General features: G+C 67.3%; 1 protein-coding gene across 1 annotated transcript; it reads right to left on the reverse strand.

Moving 5' to 3' along the window:
* Positions 1-983: 983 nt before the first annotated feature.
* On the reverse strand, positions 984-26,559 carry PTDSS2 (phosphatidylserine synthase 2). The gene is made up of 12 exons (XM_054576789.1): positions 26,284-26,559; positions 20,529-20,630; positions 11,559-11,641; positions 8,285-8,352; positions 3,527-3,661; positions 3,121-3,171; positions 2,700-2,813; positions 2,435-2,553; positions 1,932-2,046; positions 1,701-1,846; positions 1,435-1,620; positions 984-1,294 (listed from the first exon to the last, which is right to left on the reverse strand). The coding sequence occupies exons 1-12, from the start codon at positions 26,439-26,441 to the stop codon at positions 1,153-1,155; spliced, it is 1,419 nt and encodes a 472-aa protein (XP_054432764.1). The 5' UTR covers positions 26,442-26,559; the 3' UTR covers positions 984-1,152.
* Between the last annotated feature and the right edge of the window lie 571 nt (positions 26,560-27,130).

Here is a 27,130-nt window from a genome sequence, read left to right on the forward strand (position 1 = left end):
GCGCACGGGCAAGCAGGGAGGCCCAGGGCAGGCGGGACAGCCAACCCCGACCCCCCATGGGGCGGCACGGGAAAGCAGGGCTCAGCGAGGCAGGCCCTCGGTCCGGCCTGTAGGCCACGGGCTGGGGGAGGGGCGCGGACGCCGCTCCCAGAGCAGCCCACGGGAAACCAACCTAAGGGAACAGCCACCCCAGACGTCAGGGTCTTTCAGGAGGCAGGTGGGCCTCCGCCCACGTCCCAGTGAGTCAGGGTCGGGGGGCCTGCTCAGCCAGAGTGGGTCGGGGACTTCGCGCTTCTCATGAGTGAATTTTCAGGGTCCATTGACAGCTGCCTCCCAAGCACAGCAGTTCCCTGCCCTGCCCCCACAGGCCCTCAGGGGCACGACCCAGCAGATCAGGTGACCCTGTGCTCTGCGGGGGCTGCCCCACCCTCGACGCCCACCCCTGGGGCCTCCCCCGCCTCGCGTGGCCGGCGCAGGGAGGGGTGCGGGCGGCACAGACGCGAGCTTCAGACCACTGTCCGTTTATTTGCTTCAACTGCCTGTGGAGATGACCACCAACTTGCGGCCAGAGACCCCAGGACCCTTCCTTCCGACTGTGGGCACCTGGCCTGCGTGTTTCTGACCCACGCCCCACCCAGAGGCCGCCCCCTCTGCCCGCACCCCTCCTGGCTGGCCGGGTGGGCAGGAGGTTCCCGAGACGACAGCTCAGGGCCGCAGCTCCGGGCCGCCCGTCCCGGCCCTCTCGGGAGTCGGTGGACCACGCCAGTAACACATGTGGCCGGGGGCAGAGCAGGGGCCAGTGGGGATACGGGCCAGGCCCTCTGGGCGCCAAGGCTCGGTGTGGCCCAGAGGCCCCGTGGGCCAACCACGCAGAGAGCAGACACTGCCCCAGGACAGGCGCCAGCTACACCTGCCAGCCTGAGAGGCCTCCGGAGCCAGGAGCACAGGGCACCGATGTGCACTCTCTCTCACACACGCACACGCACATGCACACGCACACACACACGGTGCCCATGTGCACCGGCCCAGCCAGGCCGGGGCCTCCCAGACACCCCCTCTGGAGCCGGGCACTGTGTGGGAGCAGAGGGAAGCCTGGAGAGGCTCCTGGCGGGAACCAGAAGGGAAGGGTCAGCAGGCCTGGCCCCCGGCAGGTCAGTGCAGAGTTGGCGCTGCCGCCCTCGTGGCCTCCGCGGGCCCAGGCGGGCGCCCGTCCACGCTGTCCGCAGCCGCGCCCTGGTCGCCGGTGCCCTGCTGCCTCTGCCGCCGGGTCTCCTTGTACCGCAGGGTGATGTCCCTGGGGGGGGGGGGGGGGCGGGGCCGCGTCACCCAGCTGCCCGTGGAGGCCACAAGCCCATCCCGCACGGGCGGGGCGGGGCGGGGAGCGCAGAGCCCCAGGACCGTGCGCCCACGCCCCCTGGGGTGGGCAGCCCTCACCGCAGGAAGAAGCGCCAGACGGTCCAGGTGAGCACCAGCACGGAGCCGAGCGTCCAGCACTGGGCAATGTAGAAGGGCAGGGAGAGCGTGAGCGTGTGCGGGTCGTACTTGACCACGATGAGCAGCTCCGTGACCGTGATGGCGGCCACCAGCCAGGCCTGCTGGCCCAGCTTCCGGTGCGGCTTCCTGCGAGGGCGGGGCAAGCGGTGAGGGCGCCCGCCCTGCCCCAGCGCCCCTCCCCTGCCTGTCCCCGTCCCGGGCCTCACGGGTCGTCCATGAAGTCGTAGATCTCCCGCATGGCCACGCCGCCCACGTTCACGAAGAACACCAGCCGCAGCAGGACCAGGCAGTGCTCGGGGGGCAGCCACAGCACGAACTTCAGGTAGAACGTGTTCAGTTCTGCCAACAGAAACTGGGGGCCAGGAGGCTGGGCGGCGGCCCGGGCGGGGAGGGGGGAGGGGGAGGGGGGAGGAGGTCGCACGGGCCGTGGGACTTACCACCAGGATGATGCCGCACACGGCCAGCCAGCGGCGCAGGCTGGAGGCCGGCTTCCACTCAAAGCGCACCCAGCTGTAGGGAGTGAACTGGAAGGCGATCCGCTTCATCTTGCCCCTGAGCCGAGGGCGGCGGGGGTCAGAGCGTCCGGGTCCCAGGACGCGGCACCGTGAGTGGCGGCGGCGAAGGCCCCCCGTCCCCCCCCCCTCCCGCCCCAGGCTGCTTCGCGACAGCTGCCCTCTCTCAAACTGAAACAGGCAGTGCCCACGGCTGCCTCACCGGACGGCCCCCCGGGACGAAAACGCCAGGCAGGTGAGGCCGGGCCAACGTCCCGGCCATGGCGGGGGCCTTGGTGGGGTCCCCACGGGCAGCCCAGGGTCCAGTCCCAGGTACAGACTCTAAGAGGCAAGACCCTCATCTGTCACCCTGCCTGGACCTCAGGGGCCATGTCCAGGACCCGCGCCGATGCCCAACCCCCGGGGAGCGGGGCCCTCGGGGGACGTACTTGTAGGTGGGAATGTTCCAGAGGCCCTGCCACTTATACGTCTTCAGGGACAGCCACTCGAGGGTCTTCATGCCGCAGTAGATGCCCAGCCCGTTGCAGACCAGCACGTCCATGACCCACTGCGGACAGGAGGCAGGCACCGTGGGCTCTGCAGCCCCGTGCTGCCGCGTCTGAGGGGCCCGTGCCCACGCCCCCCTCCCGGAGAGTGGGGCGAGGCCTGGGCCCCAGGACAAGTTGGGGTGGAGCCCCCGCCCCCACAACCTACGTGGTCCCACCAGCACTCGCTGAAGTTGGGCAGCTGGTGCTCCAGGCTGTACTCCAGGAACTCGAACATGACGCTCACGATCGTGCACGTCCACCAGTCGCGGATCATCAGGGTCTGAGGGCCGGGGTGGAGGCGGCCGGGCCACACGCTCACTCGGGAGCAGGGCGGGCCTGGGGCCGAGGCCTCAGGGGTCTCTCTCCTGCACCCTCCCTGGCCACCACGTGCCAGGGACAAGCACGGGTGGGGCTCCCACCCACGGCTCCCAGGCTGTTTCGCGGACCCTCTGGACAGCTTGCCCCTCTCGCGCTGCGGCCCCCAGGCCACCCCCATCGGTCAGGCCACTCTGACCGTCGGCCAGCGGCCCCACAGCGCAGGGCAGGCGAGGAACCCAGATGCCCAGCGGACGACATGCTCGCCTCACCTTCAGGTACCAGCCGATGAAGTGCGCAGGCACGAAGCCGTCCAGCTTGTCCTGGGGAAGGGCAGCGGGCGCAGGCTCGTACGGGCCCGGCCCCTGCAGCCCCCTCCCCCCCGGGGCCGGGTCCTGGGACTCCCCCCTGTAGCCTCAGCAGGGCCCGCCCACCCACGCCCAGGGCCCCGCGGCACAGCGCCGGCTGGGCCCCGGGCCGGTCCGAGGTCGCGTGCACGTGCTCTGTGGCGTGGGTGGGCGGCACACACTCAGCTCTGAGGACAGCAAGGCGCCCCTCCCAGGGGGCCGCCCCCACCGTGCGGCGACACAGGCCCCAGAAACACTCAGCACAGCGCAGCACTGGGGACGGCGCCACAGGCCGCCGGGGCCCCGCCTCGGACCTCCGGCCGCTCCTCACCCAGACGTTGTGGAAGGGGTCCGTCTGGTTGTCTGGGTCGTAGATGAGGCAGTTCCCCCCGTAGTCCCTCTCCGGCAGAGGGACCCCCAGCCTCGGGTCGACATACTTCAGGAACTGGCGGCCGTCCTGGACGGTCTGCAAGGCCGGCATCCTCGTCAGTGGGGCCGCACGCCCGCGGCCCCCGACACCCGCGCCCACCCCCGCGGCGCGGTCCGAGGTGTAGACACTCCCACCAGCCGGGCGGCCAGCACGCCGCCCCCCACTGAGAGCTGGGCAGAGCGGGGGTCCTGGTGCTGCTCCGTGCCCCCGAAGGGCCCCGCGGCGCGGTCCTCCAACGGGAGAGGCGCAGGTGGCCCAGCGCTGGGGGGCTCGGCCCCCACGAGGAAGGACAGCGCTTTGCGGCAGCCCCGGGACGCCAGCGCCAGCAGACATCCTGCGGCCGCAGCGACGGAGGCGAGCACCCCGTGTGCCCCTCCTCGGGACCCCGCCCGCACCCTGTCTCCCGTCCCCCGTCACAGCCCCGGGACAAAGCGGGGAGGGGCCGCGGCGGCGTGGGCAGGCCACACTCAGGCCTGAGCCTGTCACCCGAGGCCCCGTCCTTGGCCTGGGGTCTTGCAGGTGTCTCCGAAGTTCCTGCGTGTGGTGGTGACCACAGGGCCGAGCCAGCGAGCGGCCAGCGATGGGCCTGGCCTCGTAGCCGCGCTGCGGCCGAAGGGGACTGCTTGCACTGACCCAGGTCCCTTCTGCCCTGCGCCCCGCACAGGGGACCCCTGAGGGTGTGAGCTGGCGGCAGCTGACGGGGCAACTGAGGGGACCTGAAAACGTCGGCTCCAGTTACGCACAAGGCACTGACGTTGGTTCCTAGGAGGAAACCGGGAGCAGGCTCTACAGGAACTCTCTGTCCTAGCTTTGCTATCTCATCAATCTGTACTTAAGTACAAATTTTATTTTAAATACATAGAGAAAACAAACTATGGACCATAAAAATTTCAGAAAGTACAGCTGGTCTCCCAAGGAGAAGCCGCCGCCTGGGAGACACACGTCAGCCACACGCCCAGGGCCGCACCACGCACGCCCATCGGGGTGGCCGTGGTCAGACACGCAGAATGAAGTGAGAAGAAGTGAAGTGGCAGGTGTCAGCGCGGCAGTGCAGACACGGGGACTTGCGCATTGTTGGCCAGAACAGAACACGGTGAAGGTGCCGTGGGAAACCAATGTGGAGGTTCCCCAAAAAGTCGAACATAAAACTCCATTATGACTCAGCAAGTCCTCCCCCGCGCTCGGTCCGAGGAGCTGGAAACAGGGGCCGCGACAGACCCATCACTCTCGCTCACGCGGGGTCACAGGCCACGGACGGAGCTGGTCACGCAGCGCGTGGCCCGCGGCCGAGCCCTACAGAGGGAGGACGGTCCCTTCCTGCTCCGGGGGCAGTGCGGGCGCAACGGGCCGGACAGCCCAGCACAGGCACCGCGCGGCCGCGCACAGGCCGGGAGGCTCGCGGCCACAGACACCGCGGGGCGGGGCGGGTGTGGGACGAGGACAGCCGTCCGTCCGTCCGTGTGGGAAGATGGCAAGTTCTGGAGAGGGCCGTGGCGACGGCTGGACAGCCACGTCAATGTGCTTCATACCGCTGAGCTGTGCGCCAAAACACGGTTCCGGCGGTGAATTACACGGTTTTATTTATTTACCTATTTATCTTAGAGAGCAGGGAAAGGAGAAAGAGAGGGAGAGAAACAGCGACATGAGAGAGAAACATCTACCAGGGGCCTCCCACGGGAGCCCCGACTGGGGACCCGGCCGCGACCCAGGCCGGCGCCCCGAAAGGGGACCAAGCTGAGGGCCGTTCACGCCGCGGGACGACACCCAGCCGAGTCACGCCAGTCAGGCAAGATGGTAAATTTTATGTTTTGTGTTTCTTGCTAAACTTTAAAAAGTTTAAATATTAAATGCACTATAATAAAGCTAAAAAATTGCACAGAACTCCACATGCGTGTGTGCAAGCACATGCGCGTGAACCTGGTGAAATGCAACGTGCTCTCACTCACTTCCCCGGCCTGACACCATCCTGTATTTGCGCCGAACGCCGCCCCTGGGGAGCCGGGGGGAGCGCGCCCGGGACCTCGCTGTGCGGCTCTTCACAGCTTCCCATCCATCTAGAGTTATTTCAATCAAAAACCCTCAAAATTGAGATCTAAGAATAAAATCTAAACTTTTAGATTTTATTTCGAAACTTTCAGAAAAAAAATACACGAGATAATCTCAGTATCATGGCGTCAGAGAAAGACACTGTAGCCAGGCCCTCAGAATGGAGACCCGGAGAAGAAATGGAGAGGCCTCCGCTCGCACAGAAAGGCCGTCACGTAGCCAGCAGGGGACCTTGGACCATGCGGACCAGGACTATTAGAAAAAGCATCAACATTTTACAAAGGCAAAACACCTGAACACCTCACCGAGGGGATGTCCGCACGGCTAGTAAACGCACGGGAAGCCGGTCGCCGGGGCTGGCCACTGAGACACGCACCCGAGACCGGTCACGGGCTGCTGCCGTGCTGACAGGACGGGACCGGGGCTCACGTGCTGGGGGAGCCCATCGGGGGCCCCGGGGGCGCAGCGGGCAGCCCCCGGAAGTCAGACTGCGCCCCACACGCCGCTGCAGCACCGCCCCGCGCACATGGGAGCCGGGCGGGTGCTCCGAGCCGCGCTGTCCGAACCGGCCCAGCTAGGAACGAGGAGAAGGTCTCCCAGCGTCTGCCGAAGGGACAGGTGGAGGCGTGTGCACGCAGCGCTCGGCAGCAGAAGCGACTGGAGTGCCGACAACCCACACGCCGGATGCATGTCAGGGACAGCAGCGGTCACACAGTGCACAAGAAGCTCGGGGACCAGGCTGCGGCGACGGAGGGCGGGCAGAGCAGGGAGGGGCGGGGGGTGGGACGCGTCTTGGCCACACCTGGGTGCTGAGGGACGGACCGTCCTGTGTCCTACTTGGGGTGTTTAACCAGCTACGAGCAGGTGCCGAAATTTCACAGAACTGCACGCCTACCCTCAATTAAGAGCACAACTGGCCCTCGGACCATGCGCCACACGCACAGACGCACTCCTGGGACCCTGAGCAGGGAAGGCCTTCGGAGGCAGGAGCCAGCGCGGGAGGGACTGAGGCTGCGCTGCTGCCGCGGGCCAGCGCCCGGCACCCTGGCTGCCGGGAACCTCCTTGCAGCGCTTAGGCCGAGTGAACAGCAAACCACGGCAGCAAGAGGGAGGGACACGTGCCTTACCCGCCGGCTCCGCCGTCCCGGGCCTGGTCCTGCACACGGCCAGGGCCCCCGCCTCAAGAGAAACTCCGCGTCACCTGGGGGGAGGGGGGTCCCCGGCCGTCCCTGTCGCGTTTCCAGTGCCTGGGAGAGGAGGCCTGGGACCCGCGCTTTCATCCCGAGGCCTGGGGTGCGGGGAGGGTCCACGTGCCCACACGAGAGCCCACAGGGAACTCTGGGTAACTGTCCCGCCTGCTGTCACGTGTCTGTTTTGCACCGTGATGAACACACGGAGTCCTGAGCAAGACGAGGAATCGGGCTAACAGATGCCCCGCCCCCCGCAGAGCTGGCACCGCGTCTGCAGTCCGCACGTAACGTCTGCACGCCCTTCCCGCCACCTAGGAGTCCGCAGACGGAGGGACCCGCGCCCTCGGCGCCCTGGCTCCCCGGGCCCGCCACCCCGGGCTCCGGCCGCCCTTGCTCCGGTCGCCCTGCTAGGCCTTCTGCCCCCCCCGCCCCCCGCCCCGGCGAGGCCCGCTCTCCTCCCCGGGAACGGGTCACTAACACATGGATTGCACGCTGACAGGCTTGCTGATCGGGAATTCCTTACACGCGTCCGTGAGAACCCGGTCTCTCGCGTCAACACTCTGAAACGGAAGACCACCGTCCAAACGTGATCTTCAAGCCAGGCGGGAGGAGGAACCCCAATAAAACGGACACCAGAGCAACACCCCTGGCCCGGCACGCACTGAGGCGCCCCTGCCCCGCAGCGGGGCCGGGGAGGGCGGCAGGCAGAGGCGCCTGCTCAAGCAGAAACGAGACGCCCTGCGGACCGCGGGTCCCCCGTGCTTCCCTCCCCAGCCACGCCCCTTGCTCGCACCTGGGCTCCCGCCACTCAGGGAAAAGGCGCCCCCACGGGAAGGGTCCGTGTGCTGGGCGCAGGCCCGCCGCGCTCCGTGCAGAGCCGAGCCTGTGGCGGGGGGACGTTCTGGTCGCCCCACCCGCGGAGCCTCTGGAGGCCCCGCATGGCCTCCGCCCGCCCTCGCCTGTCCCCCGAAGGCTGAGAGGTGCCCCTGCGGTTGAAGCTGCGCTGAGGTACCTCGTCTGGTCAGACTGACCAATCAGAGCTGCTCCGTAACAGCCACTCAGGACTTGTAAAGCTGACCCCTCAGGACAGTGCTATTTGGACCCCTGAGGCTGTGCAAACCCGGATTCCTCATTTGCACAGAGGTGAGCCCGTCAGGGACCAGGACAGGAACCGTCTCTGCGACGGGCGCCCCGCCCGCCCCCCGTCTCTGGACGGGCGCCTGCCCTCCCCTCCCAGGCCGCCCTGCCCCAGCCTGCAGGCCGTTCCCCGCGTCAAGCTCCCCCTGCCTTCCGCACCGCGGACGGCAGGCTTGTGCTGACGGCTCTGGGGGCTCCTGGGCAAAGCCTCCTCGGTCACCACTCACTTCCTGGGGGCCACCGACTTCTCGAACCCCCGGTTCACCAGCCACGAAGAGCCACTTACCTGGAAGAGGATGAAGATGAGAAACAGCTCGTACACGACGCTGACGCACAGCCAGAACCGCCAGTACGCTGCGGGGACAGAGCGCAGGGTCAGCCCGGCCGCCCCGGCCCCGGCCCCTCCCCGCTCTCGGGGGCTCTCCTTCCGCCGCACCCCGACAGCTCCGTGTCCTCCGCTCACTGCAGCGCAGAACAGAAGCAGACAGGACGCCCGCAGGGTCTCCGGCCCTCAGCACTGCACGGGCTGTGGGGTCGGGGTCCCCCCGTCCTGTCCAAAGTCCTTCCCTTCCACTGTGACGTTTTTATCACGAACGCGTGTGAAATTTCATTTTTCCGCATTTAAGAGGACCGACTGTTTTCTGACGTTGAACCAGCCTGGAGTTCCTGGGACGAACCCCATCTGGTCACCGTGACCTGTTCTGGGGAACCGTCCTCAGTCTCAGTCCCAGCCCCGAGGACCTGGCCCCCGCGGTGGTCACGTTCACGCGTCAAGTCTCTGCGAGCAGATCCTGAGCGGTCCCGCCACCACAGCACGGAGCCCGTGAGCTGAGGGGCGGCCGGGCGCCCGCTGCCCTCGGCCGGGCCCGCCCCCGCCCCCGCCCCCGCCTTCCACGGGCTCCGGGGGAAACAGCTTTTCACTGTGGGACGAGGCGCCGGGAGAGGAAGCCTAGAACTGGTCTCAAGTGCAGACTTTCGCTTTCCGAGAACCTTGATAACCCTGTTTATCAAAGGCCCGAGGTTCTGCTTTCCCGTTGCTCCTGCTGGTCTAGGGACTCTTGTGTCCGCCGTGCACAGTGCGCCCCAGGCTGGGACCGAGGGGGGAGGGGTCCCAGGCATGGGGGGGGAGGGATGGGGGGCGGGTGCCCGACAGGGAGCGAGGGCCCTGCAGCGCCTGGTGGTGTGGCCCCAGGCATCTCGGGGGCCTCCTGGCCCCTCGGGGGCCTCCGCTTCCTCCAAGCAGCTTGAGGAAACGGGCCCAGAGCGGCCCTGGGTGGGCGAAAGCAGGCTCACAGCTGTGGGCGTGCGAGCCGGCATCTCTATTTGCATCCCCAGAGGGAGCCTGTTCTCGCCCGCCCCGTAGGAAAGCAGGCCTGGCGCAGGCGGAAAGCACCCGCGTGGCGCGTTCTCAGGAGGGCCCGCGGGTGCAGTTCCCGGGCGGGGACGCACGGCTGAGGACGGGAAGAGCTCAGAGCAGCCTCCCGGGCCCCAGGGCCGCGCCAGCCGCTGCCAGCGCTTGTGGTGGAACCGCGGGGGCTGTCCTTGCCCGCCCCCCACAGCTGCCGGCGGCGGACAAGCCCCCAGCGACGGGGGCCTCGCGCCCACAGGCGGAGTCCGGAGGGGTCTCCTCCCCGGGGCTGCCTGCCACCCTCCGGCGGCGGCCCTGGGGCAGGCCCCGTGCCGCCCGAACCGGTGGGCGACCTCCGAGTCCCCGTCTCTGAGGCCCTGCAGCCAGGGTCCCAGACCTGCCCAGCCCCCACCCCGCGGTTCCACCTCAGGAGGCTGGTCTCCGTCTCCCCGACTCAGCACCCACTCCCCACCCTCCTCTCTTCCCACACAGTGAACCTGGGGCCACCACAGCCCTGCCACGCCCTGGGCGGCCCGGCCGCCAGAGGGAGCCGGCGAGAGGACGCCTCAGGCCAGAGGGAAGGCAGCCTTTCCCCGGGGACACGCCAGCACCAGGGGAAGCAACGTGGGGGAGAGGGGACGCAGGGAGCCGCCCCCCACAGCGCCGCCTCGAGGAGCCAAGACACCCTTCCAGCTGCCCCTTGGCGCGCTGCGCAGGGCCGCGCGGGGTGTGCTCGCGGGGAGCAGCGGGAGGGTGTCCCGCCGGCCCCAGTGTTAACGGCGCCTGGAGGGGCCCGGGCCAGGCCGCCATGTCCACGGCAGCGATGCCCGGGGCTCGGGCACAGTCCCTGAACAGAAGGAAGGGCCAAGCGGGGCCCAGGCGGATGCGGGGCCCGCCCGCTGCCTCTGCAGGGCCACTGGCTTCACGCTCCTCGGCTTGGAGGAGCCACCGTGGCTGCTTTCGAAGATGGCCGGCCTCCCACTTTCTCCTGAGCCGCACGGCCAAACGCCAGGCCAGCCGCTGACCCCTGGCCCCCGGCAGGGCTGTCGGCACCGGGTGCCCACAAGGTTGGTGGCCGACTGGCTTCGGCCGGGCTGCCTCTTCCCTCCATTCGACAAACTGCCTGCGCCAGCCTGCGCCGGGACGCTGGGGGCTCTCAGCTGTCACCTCGGGGGCCCAGGCCACCGGAGGCCGGGCTGCAGGTGCAGCCCCGGGGCGGGGGAGAGCCCCCCGCCCTCGGCGCGGCCGTGCCCTGCCGCTTGGGGCGCTCCGAGACGGGCACCTCGCGACGAGGACCTGCTCACCGGGCCGCAGAGGCGGCCCTTCAGGGCACCGAGCCCTCATCACGGCCCTGCCCCCGGGACCCCGGCGGGCGGGCGGGCGGGCGGCCGGGGCAGGCGCACAGGCGGCCTGCGCGGAAGGCGGCCGCAGCTAAAGCTGGGACCCCTGCACACGCAGCCACGGGGCGCCGACCGGTCAGCGTGAACGAGGCTGTGCACACGACAGCTGGACAAGTCGCCCCCGAGAGTCCAACTGTCAAGTGAAAACACAGGAAACGCTGTGTCGGGCCTGAGCCGGGGCGCGCATGGCAGGGGCGGCCGCGGCAACGGACTCCGACTTTCAAAGCTACGTCTGCGTAGACGTGTACAAACACATCGAAGCTTAGCAGCAGTTATTCTTTGTGAGTGGTATTTATTTTTACTTAAAGATCCCTTTTGTATTTTCAAAATTTTCTACAATAAACGTTGTACACACCCCTACTGCAAGGAGAAAGAAACATGCCCTTCAGGAAAGCCAAGCACGCCCGGCCCGAGGGAGGCCCGGCAGGCGTGGCTCCGGCTCCAGCTCTGGGACCAGGGCTGGCAGGACCCCCATAACCTCGAGGGGCGGGGGGCAGAGACAGGACAACTCGCTGCAGACGCTGCCTCGATGGCAGGGCGGGTGCCTCACACTCGCAGCACAGCCGCCCGTGGAGGCCCCTCGACCCTGCCAGGGGCCCCTGGGGGTACCCGCCTGCGGACGTGGCCCCCGAGGAAGGCGGGGCGGGCAGACGGGAGGACGAGGACCCCGCGGGACAGGAGGGGAGCGAGACCGAGACGGCCTGAAGGGGGCGCGGGGGCCGAGGGAGCAGGCCCCCTCGTCCTCCTCGGGCGGTGGCCGGTCGGGACGGCACCGCCACACGGGCACACACGCAAACAAAACGGCAAGTTACCTGGATGAGGTCTGGAAAATGGCCCGTCTTTAGCTTGTGTGACTCCAAAACATAAGAAAACCAAAATACTGGCCACAATACCTCTGCAAATAAAGAACAGACAGCCCCTCAGTATGCGTCTGCGCAGGTCCGAGCCGGCGCCCCCCGGGGCGGGAGGGACCCCCGACGCCCGCGCAGTGACAGCCCGACCCCCGTGGGGCGGGGCCAGCGGAAGCAGGGCCTGGGGGGCGGGGCCGCGGCAGGGCCGCCCCTCCCTGGGGGCCGAGTGCTGCGCCCAGGGCTCGACTGTGGCGCGTGGGCTTCGTGGGCCGGGCCGCCCGGGGGCCCCACGTGCACATCTGTCCTACGTCCGGGCGCTTTCTGCTGCTCACTGGGCTCGGACGAGTCTGATCACTGGTCCAGTGGGAAGAACACCCCCGAGCCACCGCGGCGGAGGCTGGGCGCGCGGCCAGCGGCTGCCGGCTGCCTCCCTGGTCTCCTCCTTGTGTCCGGCAGGAGTTCAAGGCGGCAGGCCCCCCTCTGTCTTCGGGACTTAGATCGGCAGGGCCCATCTGTGAGGCCGGCTCCCGGGGCTTGGCGACTCTTTCCTCTGCAGCAGGCGGCCTTTTTCTGCCTGGGGGCGCCTGCGGAGGCTAACGTGGCTGTGGGTTCCCACTGAACACGGGGTGAGGTTACTCCTTCCATCCTGTTCTGTGTCCCCAGAGCTTGGCTTCGTCTCTGGCCTCCACCTTCTGGAAGGCACACCCAGTGGGCTGCTCCTGGTGGCCTGCTGGACAGGCTGGGAGTCCCGGGGTCGTCTTCCGGCTGTGCCAGCTCTCGGGGGGGGGGGGGTCACGAGAAACCTGGACCATAAGGGTCTGTCGTCTCCACCTGCATGACCGTCAGCGCCGGGATTTTGTGGAGACCGGAGACCCCTGTGCACGGCCCCAGCCCAGCGGCCTGTGTGACGAAGGCCGGTGCTCCGTCCGCCCGGGGAGAGCGCGTGGCCGTGGGCTGCACACCGTGCGTCGTGCAGGTCTAGCCTGAGCCTGGGGGGCGGGCTCCAGGCTTCCCCAGGGAAAGGCTGGCGTTGCTCTGGGGAGGGAGAGAGCCTACTGGCACCAGCCAGACGGACAGGGATCCTTGGCCCAGAAAAGCCTCTGACCTGGACATTTTGGGAGAGCCTGCACCGTAACAGAGGGTTTACTGGTTCCCACAGGACGACCGACTGATTTAAAAAACAAACACAAGCACATGTGGCAGCGAGCCCCTTCCTGACGGTGAGGAGACGCGAGGCCGGCTCTTGGGGAACGGGGTGCACTGTGGTCGGAGCCACAGGCAACCGGCGGGGAGGGCGGCCTCGGCCCGGTTCCCAGGGGAGGTGCTGCCCAGGCAGAGGCCGCCGCGTCCCGCACCGGCCACCCCTGCCCTGCTCGTGGGTGGAGAGGGCACGAGCCCAGGGGCGGGGGCGGGGGCGGCGGTGAGAGCCCTGGGGCAGCGGCTGGGCGGCCGGTGGAGGGAACCGTCGGCAGAAGGAGCCGGGTTCTTGGCCTTTTCACACGAGCACCAGGGCCGAGACAAGGAATCTGCACGACCCACGCCCGGGGGCGTGTGGATGGCAGCCGAGCGCCCGCCGGGGAGGCACAGGGCAGCGCAGCTGGTGCGATCGCAGGGGCCCGGTGCTGCCACCGGGCTCCGCAGGGAGCAGCCGCGCTGCCCTGCGCCGACCCTCCCACGGGCACTGACGCTGTCTGGCTGGGGACGGGGGTCCTGCCCAGAGCCGTAAAGCCCACCCCTGCTCACACAGTCCTGACAAGGCCACAGGGAGGAATATGGGAGCTGAAAAATCTTTAAATATCTTCGCTGAAAGGTTTGTGGCAGAAGACTGATGAAAAGTTAAGGGGACCCAAGGTCCCCGACATGAAGGCCAGGCCCTCTCTCTGGCCTAAGGCCACCGGAGGGAAGGGTCCTAATCAGAGCGTCTCCTAGACCCCGGCTTCCGCCCGAGCCCAGCACAGGGTGCCTCCACTGCCCCCGCCCCCCCGCCCCCCAGCGCAGGCCGGCTGGGCCCGGGCCCTCGCTCCCCGGGGGCACCAGCTCCCGTGACGGCCTGGCCCAGGACCGCAGTGGTCCCTTCCTCTGCCCGTCACTGGCCGCTGTGGAAGAGCCGGCGCAGCTCCCTCTCGGGTCCCCCCGAGCACCTGCCGTCTGTCCCCGCCGAGCCCGGCGAGGTACATGAGGCGGCCCAACGGCTCCTGAGCAGACCTTTGGTGACCGGACGCTGACGGCCCAGGGGCGAAAGGGCTGCTCAGAGGCCCCTCCCGAAGGCACAGCAAGGCTGGGGCCCGGGCAGAGGAGGCAGCCAGGGACCCAGGCCAGACGGGAGGGGCAGCCGGGGCGTCACTCGAGCCCCAGCCCTGTTTCCTGGAGTCGGAGCGAGGTCCTGCCTCACAAACGTCCCGAAGGCAGGGCCGCAGCCCAGGGGCAGCCGAACCCCCCGCCGGCCCCGGGCCGAGACTGAAGGAACGCAGGGGAGACCACAGGCCGCTTCTCTGGCCCCGGGACCCCTGCCCGGGACAAAGGTTAACCGTTGGTGCCACAAACAGCGCTTAAAAAAGGCTTCCCCCCTCCGGGCTGCCTCAGCCCCACCACGGCCAGAGGCTCGCCTGCTTCTGGGCCAGCACGTGGGTGCTGTGCGGGGCTTTCTGCCTCCGGAAGATACCACGGATCGGCCAAAGACCTCTGTCTAATGGCTTAAACGAGTGCCTCTGTGACACTTGCGAAGCAACGATGGGAACCAACGCGCACGCCCTCAGACGCGAGCAGCCCGGCATTCTGCCCAGCCCCCCAGCCGAGTGAGTCCACGTCACCCGAGTTCCAAACTTGCCAGCAAGAAGAGTAACTCTGCCGTGATAAAATGTGCGTTAAGCAGCCCCGGCGGGGTGGCTCCGTGGACTGGGCGCCGCCTGGGCCGCGCGCCGGGTCCCCGGCGGGGGGCGCGCGAGAGGCAACCCCACGGCTGTTTCACACATCGATGTTTCTCTCCCTCTTTCTCCCTCTCTTCTCCTCTCTTTAAAAGTAAATAAAAATGAAATGTAAAAAAACTACAAATAATAATCCGAAAAACAAATGCGTATACCAGAAAAATAGGATGTGTTTTGGCTTAAAAGAAGGCGCGAGAGGTGGACGGCTTCTGCTGCAGGACACGGCAGCGCTCTTGGCCCGAGTGGGTCGGAGAACGAGGGGCCCCGGAAAAGGGGCGAGGAAGCTGTGAGAAGTCCGTGAGGCGGCGGCGGCGCCGGGCGAGGCGAATGGGGGGTTCACGCAGCGTTGCCGTCGGCAGCCCACAGAACATGGCGCTGCCACCTGCGAGAGGACCAGGGTCTTCCACTGGCCGGCTCCCGAGAACTCGCTGAGAGAGCTTCTCTGCCGAGGAAGCCAAGGCTCCGTGTTGTCCCAGAAGAACTCCCTGAGCTTTCCGCCATCCTGAGGGCACGAGGGCACTGCCTCTCCGCGGGGGCGGCTCATCGCCAAGGCCCTGGCGACTGATAGGCCGCGTGGGCGGCGGCAGCCAAGCTCGGAGCCTGGGGCCGCTTCCGCTCCCTCCACAAACCTGGCACCAGAGTGCCACCCAGGCGCCCTCGTCCTGCGGCCACCGCCTGCCCTCAATCTGAGCAGCCAAGACGGCGACCTGGCTGCGAGTCACTGGGCTGTGGGACCCAGGCCCGACCCGCCGGGCCCTCCAGGGTCTGGGCATCCTCGCAGCCCAAGGCCGCGAGCTGTCCTTCCCGGGCGGCGGGCGCCTCCGCCGGGGAGAGGATACAGGAATGCGTGTCCGCACGTGGGGTGGGTGCACCGACCACAGCCTCCTGGCTGGGACGCCCACCGCACGGAGCACAGCCACCGAGCACGGGGCACGACCCCTGCCCCTGTCCCCGTGGCCCACAGGCCAGGTCACAGGAATCACAGGAAATGGGCTCCCAGCAGAACAGACGTCCTCACAAGACTGGATGAGCTGATGAGGGCAATGGGTCTTTGCGACTTTTGCCTGAAACATGGCCGGTTCTTCAATCTTGTTGCTGTCCAGGTGGAAGGAACCTTCCTCTCAGGCGAGCCGTGACTCAGAGCGATGCAGTGAGTTCCACCGTGCGAGCAGGACAGGAGCACCGTCCCCCCCCACCCCCCGGAGCTGCCCTGTGCCCCCTGCCAGCGCCACCCCCGCGCACTGGCTGCAGCAGGGGCCAGCTCTCCCGGAGGCTGGTCCCACTGCTGGGCGCGGACGGGGAGGTCACACCTGAGAGGGACATGGGGACGGTCAGGGGGCACCGCAGAGCTTTAAGGAACTACGTGTGGGACTGACACACAGGAACCAGGAAGGACCCTGGGACCCCCTTGCGCACAGAGTCCCAGCAGCCTCACCAGGTGGGTGGGCGGGGTCACGTCCTGGCAGGTACCCAAATCTACAGATACTGCAGGCAAAGTCCTTGCCTTGGCCTTTCTGGCCTCAAGAGGTCAAGTTCAGTCTAGAGGTTCCCTAAGAAAAATTCTAGCAAAGCAGGTTTAAAAGAACCTGTGTGATTAATTACTATTCTTGTTCCTACTATGCAAGTAACAGGCCAAGTCTATTGAAACTACATCATTTTCCTAGTAATTGGCAAAAATTGGGGTGATTTTGGAGAGGAAAAATTCCCCCCAGGCCGGGGGGATGTTGGCTCTGACCCTCGTCCGGGTCTCTCCTTGGCTTCGGCCGGGAGGCCTCCTCACTGAGCACCGGGCTCCCTGGCCATGGGCCACACGTGGGGAGCCCACCTGCATCGCTGCCTTTGGAAACGAGACACAGTTGTTTGGCTGAACTGCTCTCATGAGACTGGTTCCACACGACAGGGAACAACCTAGAGACCCGACTCCGGACGGTGATGCTTCTCAGGGAGTCTTGACGGCGGACGGAAGCTGCGCAGAAGCGGGTCCCCGTGGCGTGCCGCTTTGGCATGGGGGTGATTCTGAGCTGAAGGCAATCGAGACCCTGTGGACGCGCGGGAAGCTTCCACCTCTCCCAGGAAAAGGTTAAATTCGTGGCCTTGCCCATTCTAAGATTATAATGACCAGAAATAATTTTTTTAAAAAAGATTTTCTTTCTTTTTCAAGGGGAAAGGAGGGACAAAAAGAGGGAAGGAAACATCCATGTGTGAGATACATCAAACAATTGCCTCCTGCGCCCCCCACTGGGGACCTGGCTGCCAAACCAGGCCTGGGCCCTGACTGGGAATCGAACCAGCGACCTTTAGGTTCACAGACTGGCACTCAATCCACTGAGCCACACCAGCCAGGGCCAGAAATAACTTTTTATGACGCGTGTATGGGGCAGGGCAAGCATCTAATTCCTGGTCATCTGCTCTGCGGATCGCCTGCAGCGGCCCCACCCCTGAGGCCGCCGTGCCCTGTGCGTCCTCGGCTCAAGGCGGCCGCCCACCCCGTGCTCCCTGCTGTGCACGGACCTCTCGTGCTGGCGGGGCGCCCCTAGCACACAGCGGGGTCGCAGCTGGTCATTTTCCTCGTTGATCTGCTCTGCCTCCCCAGATTTAAGCTGGAGCAGCCGAAGGCACCCCGGAGGGCAGAGCGTCCCAGAGTGCGTTGCCCACCCCCTGCTGAGAGCGTCTCGCTTCTTCCAGTGGTGGCAGCCGAGAGTCAAGCTGCTGTTGGGACTCCAGTTTCCAACCCACGCAGACGGACGCCCAGGGGCACGGCCGCGGGGTTGCAGGGTGAGAGGGCGGCCCTGCGTGACCCCGGCCGCCTCCCTTACCGCCGCCCCACTGCATCCCCTGCAGCGGCGATGGTCCTGCTCGGGCCGCGCCAGCAGCGGCGGGGCGTGTTTTTAAGTGTCCGACAGTGCACGGCGGGGTCCCAGCTTCACTCTGCGTTTCCTTGACAACAGACATGCTTGCCAGCCGCGCACGTCTCCTCTGGTGAGGGGTCTGTTCAGGCCTCCTGCCCGCCTCTCCGCCGGCGCTGTCCGCTCTCCTGCGCTGGGGCACTGGGAGTCCTGCGGACCGGGGCCGTAAGCCCGCACCCAAGCGCTGCACGAACACCTGCTGGCAGCCGTGGCGTCTTTCCTTGTCTTCACACGGTCGCTTACACACTCGCGCACGTGCATTCACAGAAACGGGTTGATGCCCCAGCGTCGCCAACGGAACAGCTCACTGAAGGCGCGGCGCCTCCGCGGGTGGGACCACCTGGCAATGGGCCTGGCCACCAGGGGCGAGGCCTGCGCGTGTCCCCACCGCTGTGCTGAGGATGGCGGCCACACACGCGCTGCGGGGTGACTCCGCCTCGGGAGGCGGCAGGCGGACCCATGGGGACAGACGGGCGGCCGCCAGGCCAATGGTGAGGGCGACCGCACTGACCACAGGGCTCAGGGGAGGCTCGGCCTGGCTCTCCACCGAGTGGCGGCCGGTGTGTTTGCAGACAGTCACTGCGCGTAACTGTGACTGGGGACACAGCACATTAAATTACACGTCAACGAGGTGACTGAAGAAAACTCAACCTCCTCCCGCGGAGCGACAGCGCTTACTGGGTCCAGAGAAAGAACGACGACGCACAGACCAAAAGTAGAGCTTGAGGAGAACAATTTCCTAAATTCTTAACGCACTTGTTTTGGAAGACAGGCATAACCCACACACGAAATCTTCCCCAGGGCACCAGAAGCGCGGGGGTAAGGAGGGAGAGGCCGGCCCTGCAGCCTCCCCAGACCCCAGCGGGCAGCTGGGCGCTGTCCCCAGAGCACCCCGCACGGCCCTGGGGGAGGGGCCGGCCCCTGCGGGGTGAGTGCCAACCCCCCACGTGTGGGAGGCGCTCCTAGGACATGCCGCGGGGGCCCACTCCTGCTGGGGGTCACCCTCCTCCTGGGACAACACTGGCTCCGTGGTATCAGGACCGCTTGCCTCGACCCTCACTGCAGAGCCACGCAGGGACCCCGCCTCCGTGTGGCCAACCCCCGCCTCTCGGGCCTCCTGCCTGCTGTGCCACAGAGCCCCCACGCCGCCGTGGAGCCGCGCCAGGAGGGCCACACAGCACCCCGGTCCCTGCCAGGCCCCAGCAGCGTCCTCCACAGGACGGAGTTACGAGCTGCAGCCCCAACAGGGAAGGCGTTGGAGAAACCGCAGCCAGCCCCTCGGCCGGCCAGCGAGAAACCACCTCCCTTTCCTCCAATGAAACTTCCGGCAAAACCTCCCTTTTTCCATAAAAGAATGCCCTCTCCTTTGCTCATTCAACTCACTAGAGCTTGCTCATCCCTAATTGCAATTCTTCGCTGCTCCTGAATACACCCATTTTTCTCTGGTCAAATAACTGACTGTTCCATTTTTTTAAGTCAACACACACAGTTGGAGGAACGCACAGGAAAGACCCAACTGTGCTTGGAAACCGCGCCCCCACCGCCGGGCACCGTGGGCTCCTGCCAACAGCCTCATTTCCCCGCAGCCACAGGGCCCCTGCAGCGGGCAGGCCTGGTGTGCGTCCTGCCGCCCGCCGTGCAGCAGGCGGCGCTGTGGGGAGGTGCGGGCCTGCGGGCTGACACCCAGCGCCCAGGGGAAGTTGGCTGGGGGCGGGGCGGGAGGGAGGCAGAAACCCCCGGACAGCGGAGCCAGGATTACAGGCGAGGGCAAGACGGGGGCCCCTTGGGGGGCAGGGCCCTGAGTCCAGACCCCTGGCAGCCATTCCCACGCAGGAGACCGGCCGCGGGACAAGGCCTGCGGCCGGCGGCCCTGCAGCAGCTGCCGGACAGCAGGCCGAACACACACAGCGGGGGCCACCTGGTCCCAACGGGCGCTGACACCGGCAGAGCGCGAGCAGGGCTCACAGCCCACTCCCAGGCAGATGCTAAGACCCTCATTTTACCAAAACAAGGGCCGGCTCCAGCGGAGTAGGCGTGCGAGCCCCAGGCAACCCACCAGAGCTGGCCAGTGGTCCCCTGGCCCTGCCGGGCCTCCCGCCTCTGTCCCCGCCCCAGTGCCGGACCCTGCTGGCTTCCTCCTGCCTCCACCGGAACACGTGGGGCCTGGTCCCCGGGCCGGCCCCGTGCTAGGAACCTGCCGAGTGAGGCGTGGGACCAGCTTACCTTCCTGTCACGTTGCCGGGACCCACGGGACTCAGGCCACGGACACCAGCCTGCCGGCCGGCCTTTGTGGAAAACACTACTGAGCAGAGAGTCTGCCCGCTTCCCGCCCGAGATCGTCCGCCCGACGGCCGCCCGGGAGCTGAGAGCCAGTGGAGGTGCCAGCACCAACACAGCGGAAAACGGCGCTCGCTGATGTGATCTTCCCAGTCACGAACACCCACCCGACCCCGGCACCCACACATGCAGGCTCTGGCGCTCCGACAGGGGAGGAGAGGTGTCTGCCTGGGCTCTGCCCCCTTTTCGGCACGGGGCCCGTCCATCCCTCAGGCCGTCTTCTTTTCTGTGAGCGAGGACAGGGGCTGCCCGCGGGGAAACCCGACGCTGGGACTGGAGCGGGGGGCTTGCAGCCGGCCGCCGACCTCAGGGGGCAGGCACGGGGGCTGGAGGTGGAGCCCGGTCGCCAAGGGCCAGGGAGCCCGTGGATCGCGCCTGGGGGGCGAAGCCTCCGTGGACACCCAGGACAGGCCCTGGCGGCCCTGCGCCCCGCCCCCACCCTGCGCCGCCCACTCTCCTGGCCGTGCAGGGCCCCTGAGCGTGAGAGCCGCCCCGCATCTGAGGAGGGCGCGAGGGGCCCTCTGATTCATGGCTGGTCGTCAGCACAGGGGACGACCTGGGCCTAAAGGGGGCGCGGAGAGGAGACTTGTGGGACTGAGCCCGTGGCCTGCGGGCAGAGGGTGCCCGAACCAAGGTGCCCTGCAGGGCCCGCGCCGGACCCCCGGGGGCGCGAGGAGGGGCCGCCCCGGGGCAGATGCCGCCGGCCTCCCCGCCGACCGAGGGCCCCGCGCCCAGCCCTGCCCGCGCCGCCACGGCCGGCTCACCTCTTGGTGTTGTAGGCCGTGTCCTGCGGCGTCTCCTCCAGCAGAGTCACGTAGCCCAGCACGCAGGTGAGGATGAAGAGCACCGTCAGGGTGTGCGCGCGCCTGGAAGCCAAGCACGGGCGTCAGGCCGGGGCGGGGCCCGTGCGGCGCGGCCCCTGTGGGGGCGACAGGGCTTCGCAGCCCAGGCCTCGTCTCCAGGGCGGAGCGTCTCCCTCCGACGCTGAAGGGGTCAGAGTTCAGCCAAAACGCCCTGCGGACCCGAGCGCTCTCGGGCGGAGGGACGAGGGCAGGACTCGGGGGCCCCTGCAGCTGCGCTGGGGGAGCCGCCACGAAGGCCTCAGGCAGAGGCCAGTGACCCGGGGCCACCGGGCCACCCGCAGCACAGGAAGAGCGGGGCCTGCGGACGAGGTCGACTCCCCCACGGGCGCTCTTGAAAGCACGGGGGCCCCGCGGGGAAGGCACAGGGCCGCTCACCCGGCCCGGAGCCACGCTCTGAACACCAAGCACCGCAGCAGAACACGTGGCACCGGTGGGACGCAGGCAGAGGAAGGCGGGACAGGACGGGGAAGAGCCGCCCGAGTACAGGCCTGTCGAAGGTGCACGCGAGGACCCAGATGCAACCGCCCCGCAGCCACCGGGCTGACCGAGCCGGGCCTCAGGGCACACGCGGCTCCCACCACGGTGAGGTGGTCCCGGGAGCCACCTCCGCGAATGCTCACGGGGCTGCACGCGCCGGGGTCGGCGTCACAGGATGGTCACTTAGAGCCTGAAACAGACTCCAGAAAGCTGTGGGACAGCCGCTCGGGGGGCAAGGCCCGGGGCCGGGGCTGCGTGGGGCAGGCCCCAGCCCACAGTCCCCCAGGCCCTGAGAAGGCCGACCGCAGGGAGCAGGTCAGGAAGGCGCAGGGAGCACGACCCCGCGGGCCCCACGTGCCCGCGGCCCCCCGAGGCGGACCGACAGCGTGCTGGGCTCCCGGGGCTCCCGGAGGGCGGCGTCCGCCCAGGACGTCAGCGGCCTGTCCCAGGGCCCCGGCCACCGGACTGATGGCCACCCACCAGGACGGTTCTCGTGTCGGGGAGGAGCCTGTGAGAGGGCAGACGGGGTCTGGGCGCCCGGCGAGAGACGGGGACAGCGGGGTCCCGGGTGGGTCAGGGCTGGTCAGGGCTGCCGGCAGGGCAGCGCCCGCTCACGAGCCGGCCCGCGCCGGGGGCACCGTGCATCCCCGCAGGCGCCCGGCAGGACAGCAGCTCTGCAGTCCGCAGGGCAACACAACGGCCTTGTGCCCTGCGCCTCAACGCCGCTTTAACACACACAGTGGCTTTCCTGCGGTTTCTTCAGACCCGGCCAGGAGCCAGGGCAGCTCTGGTCGTGCGTCTTTCCACCGAGTTCAAAACACACGGGTTTCCTGAAAAACAGAGACCACTCCTTGCCCCTTGGAATAAATGTTCACGCTGTCACTCAGACGGCCACCGAAGGGCCCTGGGAAACAGAAATAAAGTGCAGGGAGTGTCCGGTCTGTCCCGGCCAGGCAGGGAAGGGACAGAGGGCTGGGGGCCCGGAGGAAGGGGGCGGCACTAGCCTCGCCTTCAGACCCAGAGCAGGCTGTGCTGGAGAACAGGTGAAATCATCTCTGAAAAGGCTTCCTCCTTCTGCACTGCAAAGAAAACCCTTTGGGAAACAGCATTTGCAAATGATATAACTGATAAGTGGCTAATATCCAAGACGTACGAAGAACTCATAAAATTCAACAGCAGCAACAACAACAAAAAATCAGATTTAAAAGGGCGGAAGACTTGAACAATTTTCCAAAGAAGACACAGAGATGGCCAACACCCACATGAAAAGATGCTCGGGATCAGGCAAATGCAAATCAAAGCCACAACGCGGAATCTCCTCACAGCTGTCAGAGCGGCTCCGTCAACAACCCCGCAAACCAGCGCCGCCAGGGACGGGGAGAGGCAGCCGCGGCTGCTGCTGCTGGGACTGCCCGCGACGCAGACTCCAGGGGAGCCGTGTGAAGGTTCCGCGAAAAAGTGAAACTGGAGCTGCCGCAGCGCCCCGTGGCGCCCCGCTTCCGGGCACTTAGCCGGGCACCCCGCTTCCGGGCACTGAAAAAAACACAGCGCTGCCTGGAGGACATGCAGCTCCTGCCGCGGGAGCCGGCGAACGGCTGGGCCCGGAGCGGCCGGGCCCGGAGCGGCCGTGCTGCCGACGCAGGCAACAGGCTGCCGGCCCTCGGCCCTCAGCACGAAGCCCTAGCCCCCAGCACGCGGGGCCTCGAGGGCCGCGCCGAGCGAAGTGGGTCAGGCAGAGGGCGACAAGCCCCGGCGAGATCTGTCTTGTGACTGGAATCTCAAACTCGCCGCAGACTCAGGGATTCGGAAAACAGGCTGGCGGGAGCCAGAGGCGGGCGCGGGGGTGGCGGGGGAAGTGGGTGAAGCGGGTCAAAAGGTAGGTAAATAAAGCTGTTTTCCTGACAAAACATTTCAAGAACCCCTTCACAGACTCCCTGTGGTGACGAGCAGGGGCCTCAAGGCTGCCTGGCCCCACGTGGGGCTCAGTGAGCGGGGCGGCGCCCCCGAGGCCGCGCGTGGGCCCAGGTCCGGTTCCGTCCCAGGTCCGTCCGTGCACCGGGGCGGCCTCTCGATGTCCCCCTCCCTCTCGTTCTCCTTCCCCTCCCCTCACTGTAGAAAATCAATAGATGCTTTTCTTTAAAGGAAAAGGCACCTCCTTCACAGTGCGGAGCACCTTCCGATGCGTCAATTATCCCGGCACCGCGGCAAAGACACGGCTCCTTCGCCCCGGTTCTCCTCGGGCAGAAGTGCGGGTGCGGACAAGCCGCTGTCACTAGAACGAAGCCGCACCTGCGCAGCAGGGCTCGAGCCCCCGCGACGCGCCCGCACGCAGCCTGCGACCGGGAGGGCGCACCTGGGGCAGCGCCAGCCACCTGTGCTCCTCGCGTCTCACGTGAAGGTTAAGGGTCCTGCTCTGAAACTTTTCCCTGGAGGAGCAACACAGCATAGTAGAAAAACAGGGATTCTGACAGCAGCTTTGCCACCCACTAAATTTGTGACCTTCAGCAACTTTACTCCTCTCTCAGACAGTTTCCCCATCTTCAAAATGAGAATCGATGTACTAACTTGCAAGTTCGGTGTAGAAACTAAAATGTTCCTGTGCATTGGGTTCAACAAAGACGGCCCCTTGCCTTGAACACAGAGCGTTTCCACACGCGTGGCAGCAGCGGGGACGCCCAGGAGACCCTGCAGGCAGGACTGCTCCCTGCTCCACCCTGGGCTCGGTGGCCGACGGGAAACTCCGGGGAGGCTCGGGCCGCGGGATCCGGGCACAGGACCGCAGCGGCCGCCACCCCTGTGACTTCAGCCACCGGGCAGGGGTGAGGGCGTGGGGACAGCTGGCTCCCTGCACGTCGCGGGGAAAACGCCCGCCGTCGGGCACCCCTAGCAAGGCCCCCGCTCCCTGTGCCGGGCGGGCGGGACGGCAGGCCTGCCGAGGCGGAGCCCGCGCGCGGTGGCCGGGACGCCGCGGGCACGGCCCAGAAGGCAGCAGCGGGGGGTCCTGTTTCCCAGACGTGGGCAACGCCGGCAAGCCCCTCACCCAGTGACTGACAGAGGCATGTTCTGGAACCCGGGCACCTAAAGCACCCCCAACACCCCAACAGCTCCTGGGACACTCGCCGCATGTGGGCGAGAGGCCCCCGAGGGCTCACTGCCGGCAGCGTGGGAGGTCGAGCGCGTGGCAGGCACTGGCGCACAGCACAGCCACCCAGCCAGCCCCCAACTCGGGAGGGGCCAGGGGCGTGGCGTCCAGTGGCCGTTCAGTCTACAGGTGTCAGGCAAGTCACCAGCACCTCCCCAGGGCGCCAGGTCCCAAAGCATGCACAACTTTTAGATGCGAGCAGACATCTCTTTGCATGGTTCCTCTGAGTCTGTGGATGCTGCGGACGCCACACAATCAGCAGAGGCAGCAGGGCCCTCGCCACCCCGGACCCCCGTGGCCCTCACGCCCCTCCCGTGGGCCCAGTCTGTGGGAGCCCTCACCCTGTGGCTGACAAATAATAACACAGAAGCCCCCAATTCTCGTGTGTGGCCTCCACACCACCATCACGGGCCCCCAGCAACCCAACCTTCTTTGGCAGGAAAACCTTAAAAGCATGGCTTTGAACCATGCAGAAGCTCCTCTGAGTGATTCTGCAACATCAGCTTATCTCCACAAATACACAGTCTTTATAAAGACTTCAGTCTTTATATTAATTTTCTGCAATACTCATTACTTTTAAAAAAGATTTTACTTGTTTTTGAGAGAGGAAGGGAGAGAGAAAGGGAGAGGAACATCCATTGCAAGGGATACGTTGATTGGTTGCCTCTTGCACACCCCGATCAGGAACACGGCCCACAACCCAGCCGTGTGCCCTGACCGGGGATTGAACCGGCGACCTTTCGGTTTGTGGGGACCCCCTTCAGCGGACTCTGTGCCCCGTGAACTACAGGCTTGGGCCAGAAGCTTCCTGCTTCATTCTGGAATGGCCCCCAGCACCCAGGAGGGGCCCAGGCACAGTGCTCCACGACCTCTGCGTCTCCAGGGGTCACCAGCTGGTCTGGGAAAGGGTGGCGCCCCCCCTGCGGCGGGAGGAGGACAGCTGGACCCACAGGCAGCATGGCCAGCAGGACCCAGCAGAGCTGGGTCTCAGCGCCCTGCCACACCCCCTGCGGACCACCCCCCCCAACTCCCCCGCTCTCCCGCCTACTGGCTGCTCAGCACGTCCCCAGAGCAGGGTTACCCACCTTCCTGCATCTCTGCTGAGTCGGGCGCAAACCGGGCGCAAACCGGGCCCCAGGCGGCGCGGACACACCTCTCCTGACCTTTCTCCCGTGTGGCGCGCGGCAGCCCCGGCACGCTCGCCATGCTCCCTAATCAGGCCTTTGACGAGCCCCACCACCTGGTCCTCCTAGGGCTGTTGCCACGCGGCACCCCCTTGCTGTGACCGGGCTGTCTCCCCCGTGCGCTTGCGGGGAGGGGGGGGCCGAAGCCACATCCACTCCCCGCTGTCCGCCAGGGCTAACCCCAGGGTTAATCCCAGGTCCCGAAAGCCAGCACAGCCTGTCCTTTACCCGGACAGGAACGGGCACGGGGCAAAGAGAAGCACGAACCATGCTTTCCCGCGTACGGCCGGGGCTTCGTGTCTTTTACAAGCGAGCAGAGAGAACCTCAGAAAGGTGAAGGGGAGGACCAAGGTCACGGAGCGCGCAGGCGGAGCAGCACCCCGGGACCTGCCGGTCCGGGCTGCTTTCCCGATCCCTCAAACACACAAGTGCCAAACCGCGGGGAGCGGAGCACGAACTCTTCCAGCAGAGCCGCCTGTCCCTCTCTCCCGCCACCGAGGCAGACCGGGGGAAAGCCCGACCCGGAGGCCTGGCGGCGCGACTGGGACACACACCCACTCGGGTCCCGGCCGGGCTAGGGCGCTCGCGCGGCGCGGCTGCAGCGCGGCCAGGGCACGTGACGGAGGGCAGAGGCGCGCTCTGGACAAGGAGGTCAGGAAAAGCCGGTCTCAGGTGCGGTCCGAGTCAAAACCTCCGGAATACGGGCGGCGGGGGTGGGCATGCTGGGGGCCGGGCTGGGGCAGGGCCGCGCCGGTCCCGGGGTCCCTCGGTCACCGCCCTCCATCCCGACCCCGAACGACGTGGCCACGCCCCCGCGACCCCCGCCGGACCCCGGCCGACCCCCACCACTCACCAGAAGAAGGTGTTGGTGCCGTCGTCGTACACCTCGGACTCGGTGCTGCGGCGACCCACGGGCGCGCCGTCCGGCGGCTCCTCCAGCGAGGCCTTGCCCGCGGGTACGGGGGACCCGGGCCGCTGCCCCCCGGCGCCCCTGCGCTCGCCCCGCCGCATAGCCCCTCGGCCCTGAGCCGCTCCGCCCCGCGCCCTGACCTCACGCACACAGGGTCACCGTGAGCACGCCGCGCGCGGCGCTTGGCGGCGGGGTCTCCGGAGAACAGGGGCTGGGGGCGGCTAGGAAAGGGGAGCGATGCATTGTGGGACGTGTAGTCCGCGCTCCTGGGCCGCGAGGCATGCTGGGCCTCGTAGTGTCCGACCGCGCAGATCTGAAGCGGTGATTGCTGGGAAGGATACCGCCCAGTTGCTAGGTAACCGGAACCGGCACGTGGGGTGCGGTGTTGTAGCTCCAGAGCGGCCGGACGCGGACGCTAACCCAGACCCGCCTCCCCGGGCGCGGCGCCCAGCCCCGGCCGCGCTTTCCGGGAGCGCCGTCCCAGTAGACGCGCCACCCCAGCCGCACGAGCCCCCCGCTGCTGCCTTTTGGGCCGTGCTCGCGGCATCTCGGCCACAGCGCGTGCTTCGCCTCGGCAGGCCTGCCATCCCGCCCGCTCGGCACAGGGAGCGGGGGCCTTGCTAGGGGTGCCCGACGGCGGGCGTTTTCCCCGCGACGTGCAGGGAGCCAGCTGTCCCCACGCCCTCACCCCTGCCCGCGGCCCGAGCCTCCCCGGAGTTTCCCATCGGCCACCAGAAGCCGCCAGGAGCTTCGGGCTCCTGCCTACAGGGCCGTCGGGCTGCGGGACCTC

This window comes from Pteronotus mesoamericanus, unplaced genomic scaffold, assembly GCF_021234165.1.
Source record: "Pteronotus mesoamericanus isolate MK-2021 breed Mesoamerican mustached bat unplaced genomic scaffold, CSHL_Meso_final contig_349, whole genome shotgun sequence".
In the NCBI taxonomy this organism is placed as follows: domain Eukaryota; kingdom Metazoa; phylum Chordata; class Mammalia; order Chiroptera; family Mormoopidae; genus Pteronotus; species Pteronotus mesoamericanus.

Coding starts and splice junctions, on each gene's coding strand:
- PTDSS2 (XM_054576789.1), bottom strand. CDS start 26,441: ATGCGGCGGGGCGAGCGCAGGGGCGCCGGGGGGCAGCGGCCCGGGTCC. Junction 1,621..1,700: donor TACGACTTCATGGACGACCC/GTGAGGCCCGGG, acceptor CCGCCCTCGCAG/GAAGCCGCACCGGAAGCTGG. Junction 1,295..1,434: donor GTCTGGCGCTTCTTCCTGCG/GTGAGGGCTGCC, acceptor CCCCCCCCCCAG/GGACATCACCCTGCGGTACA.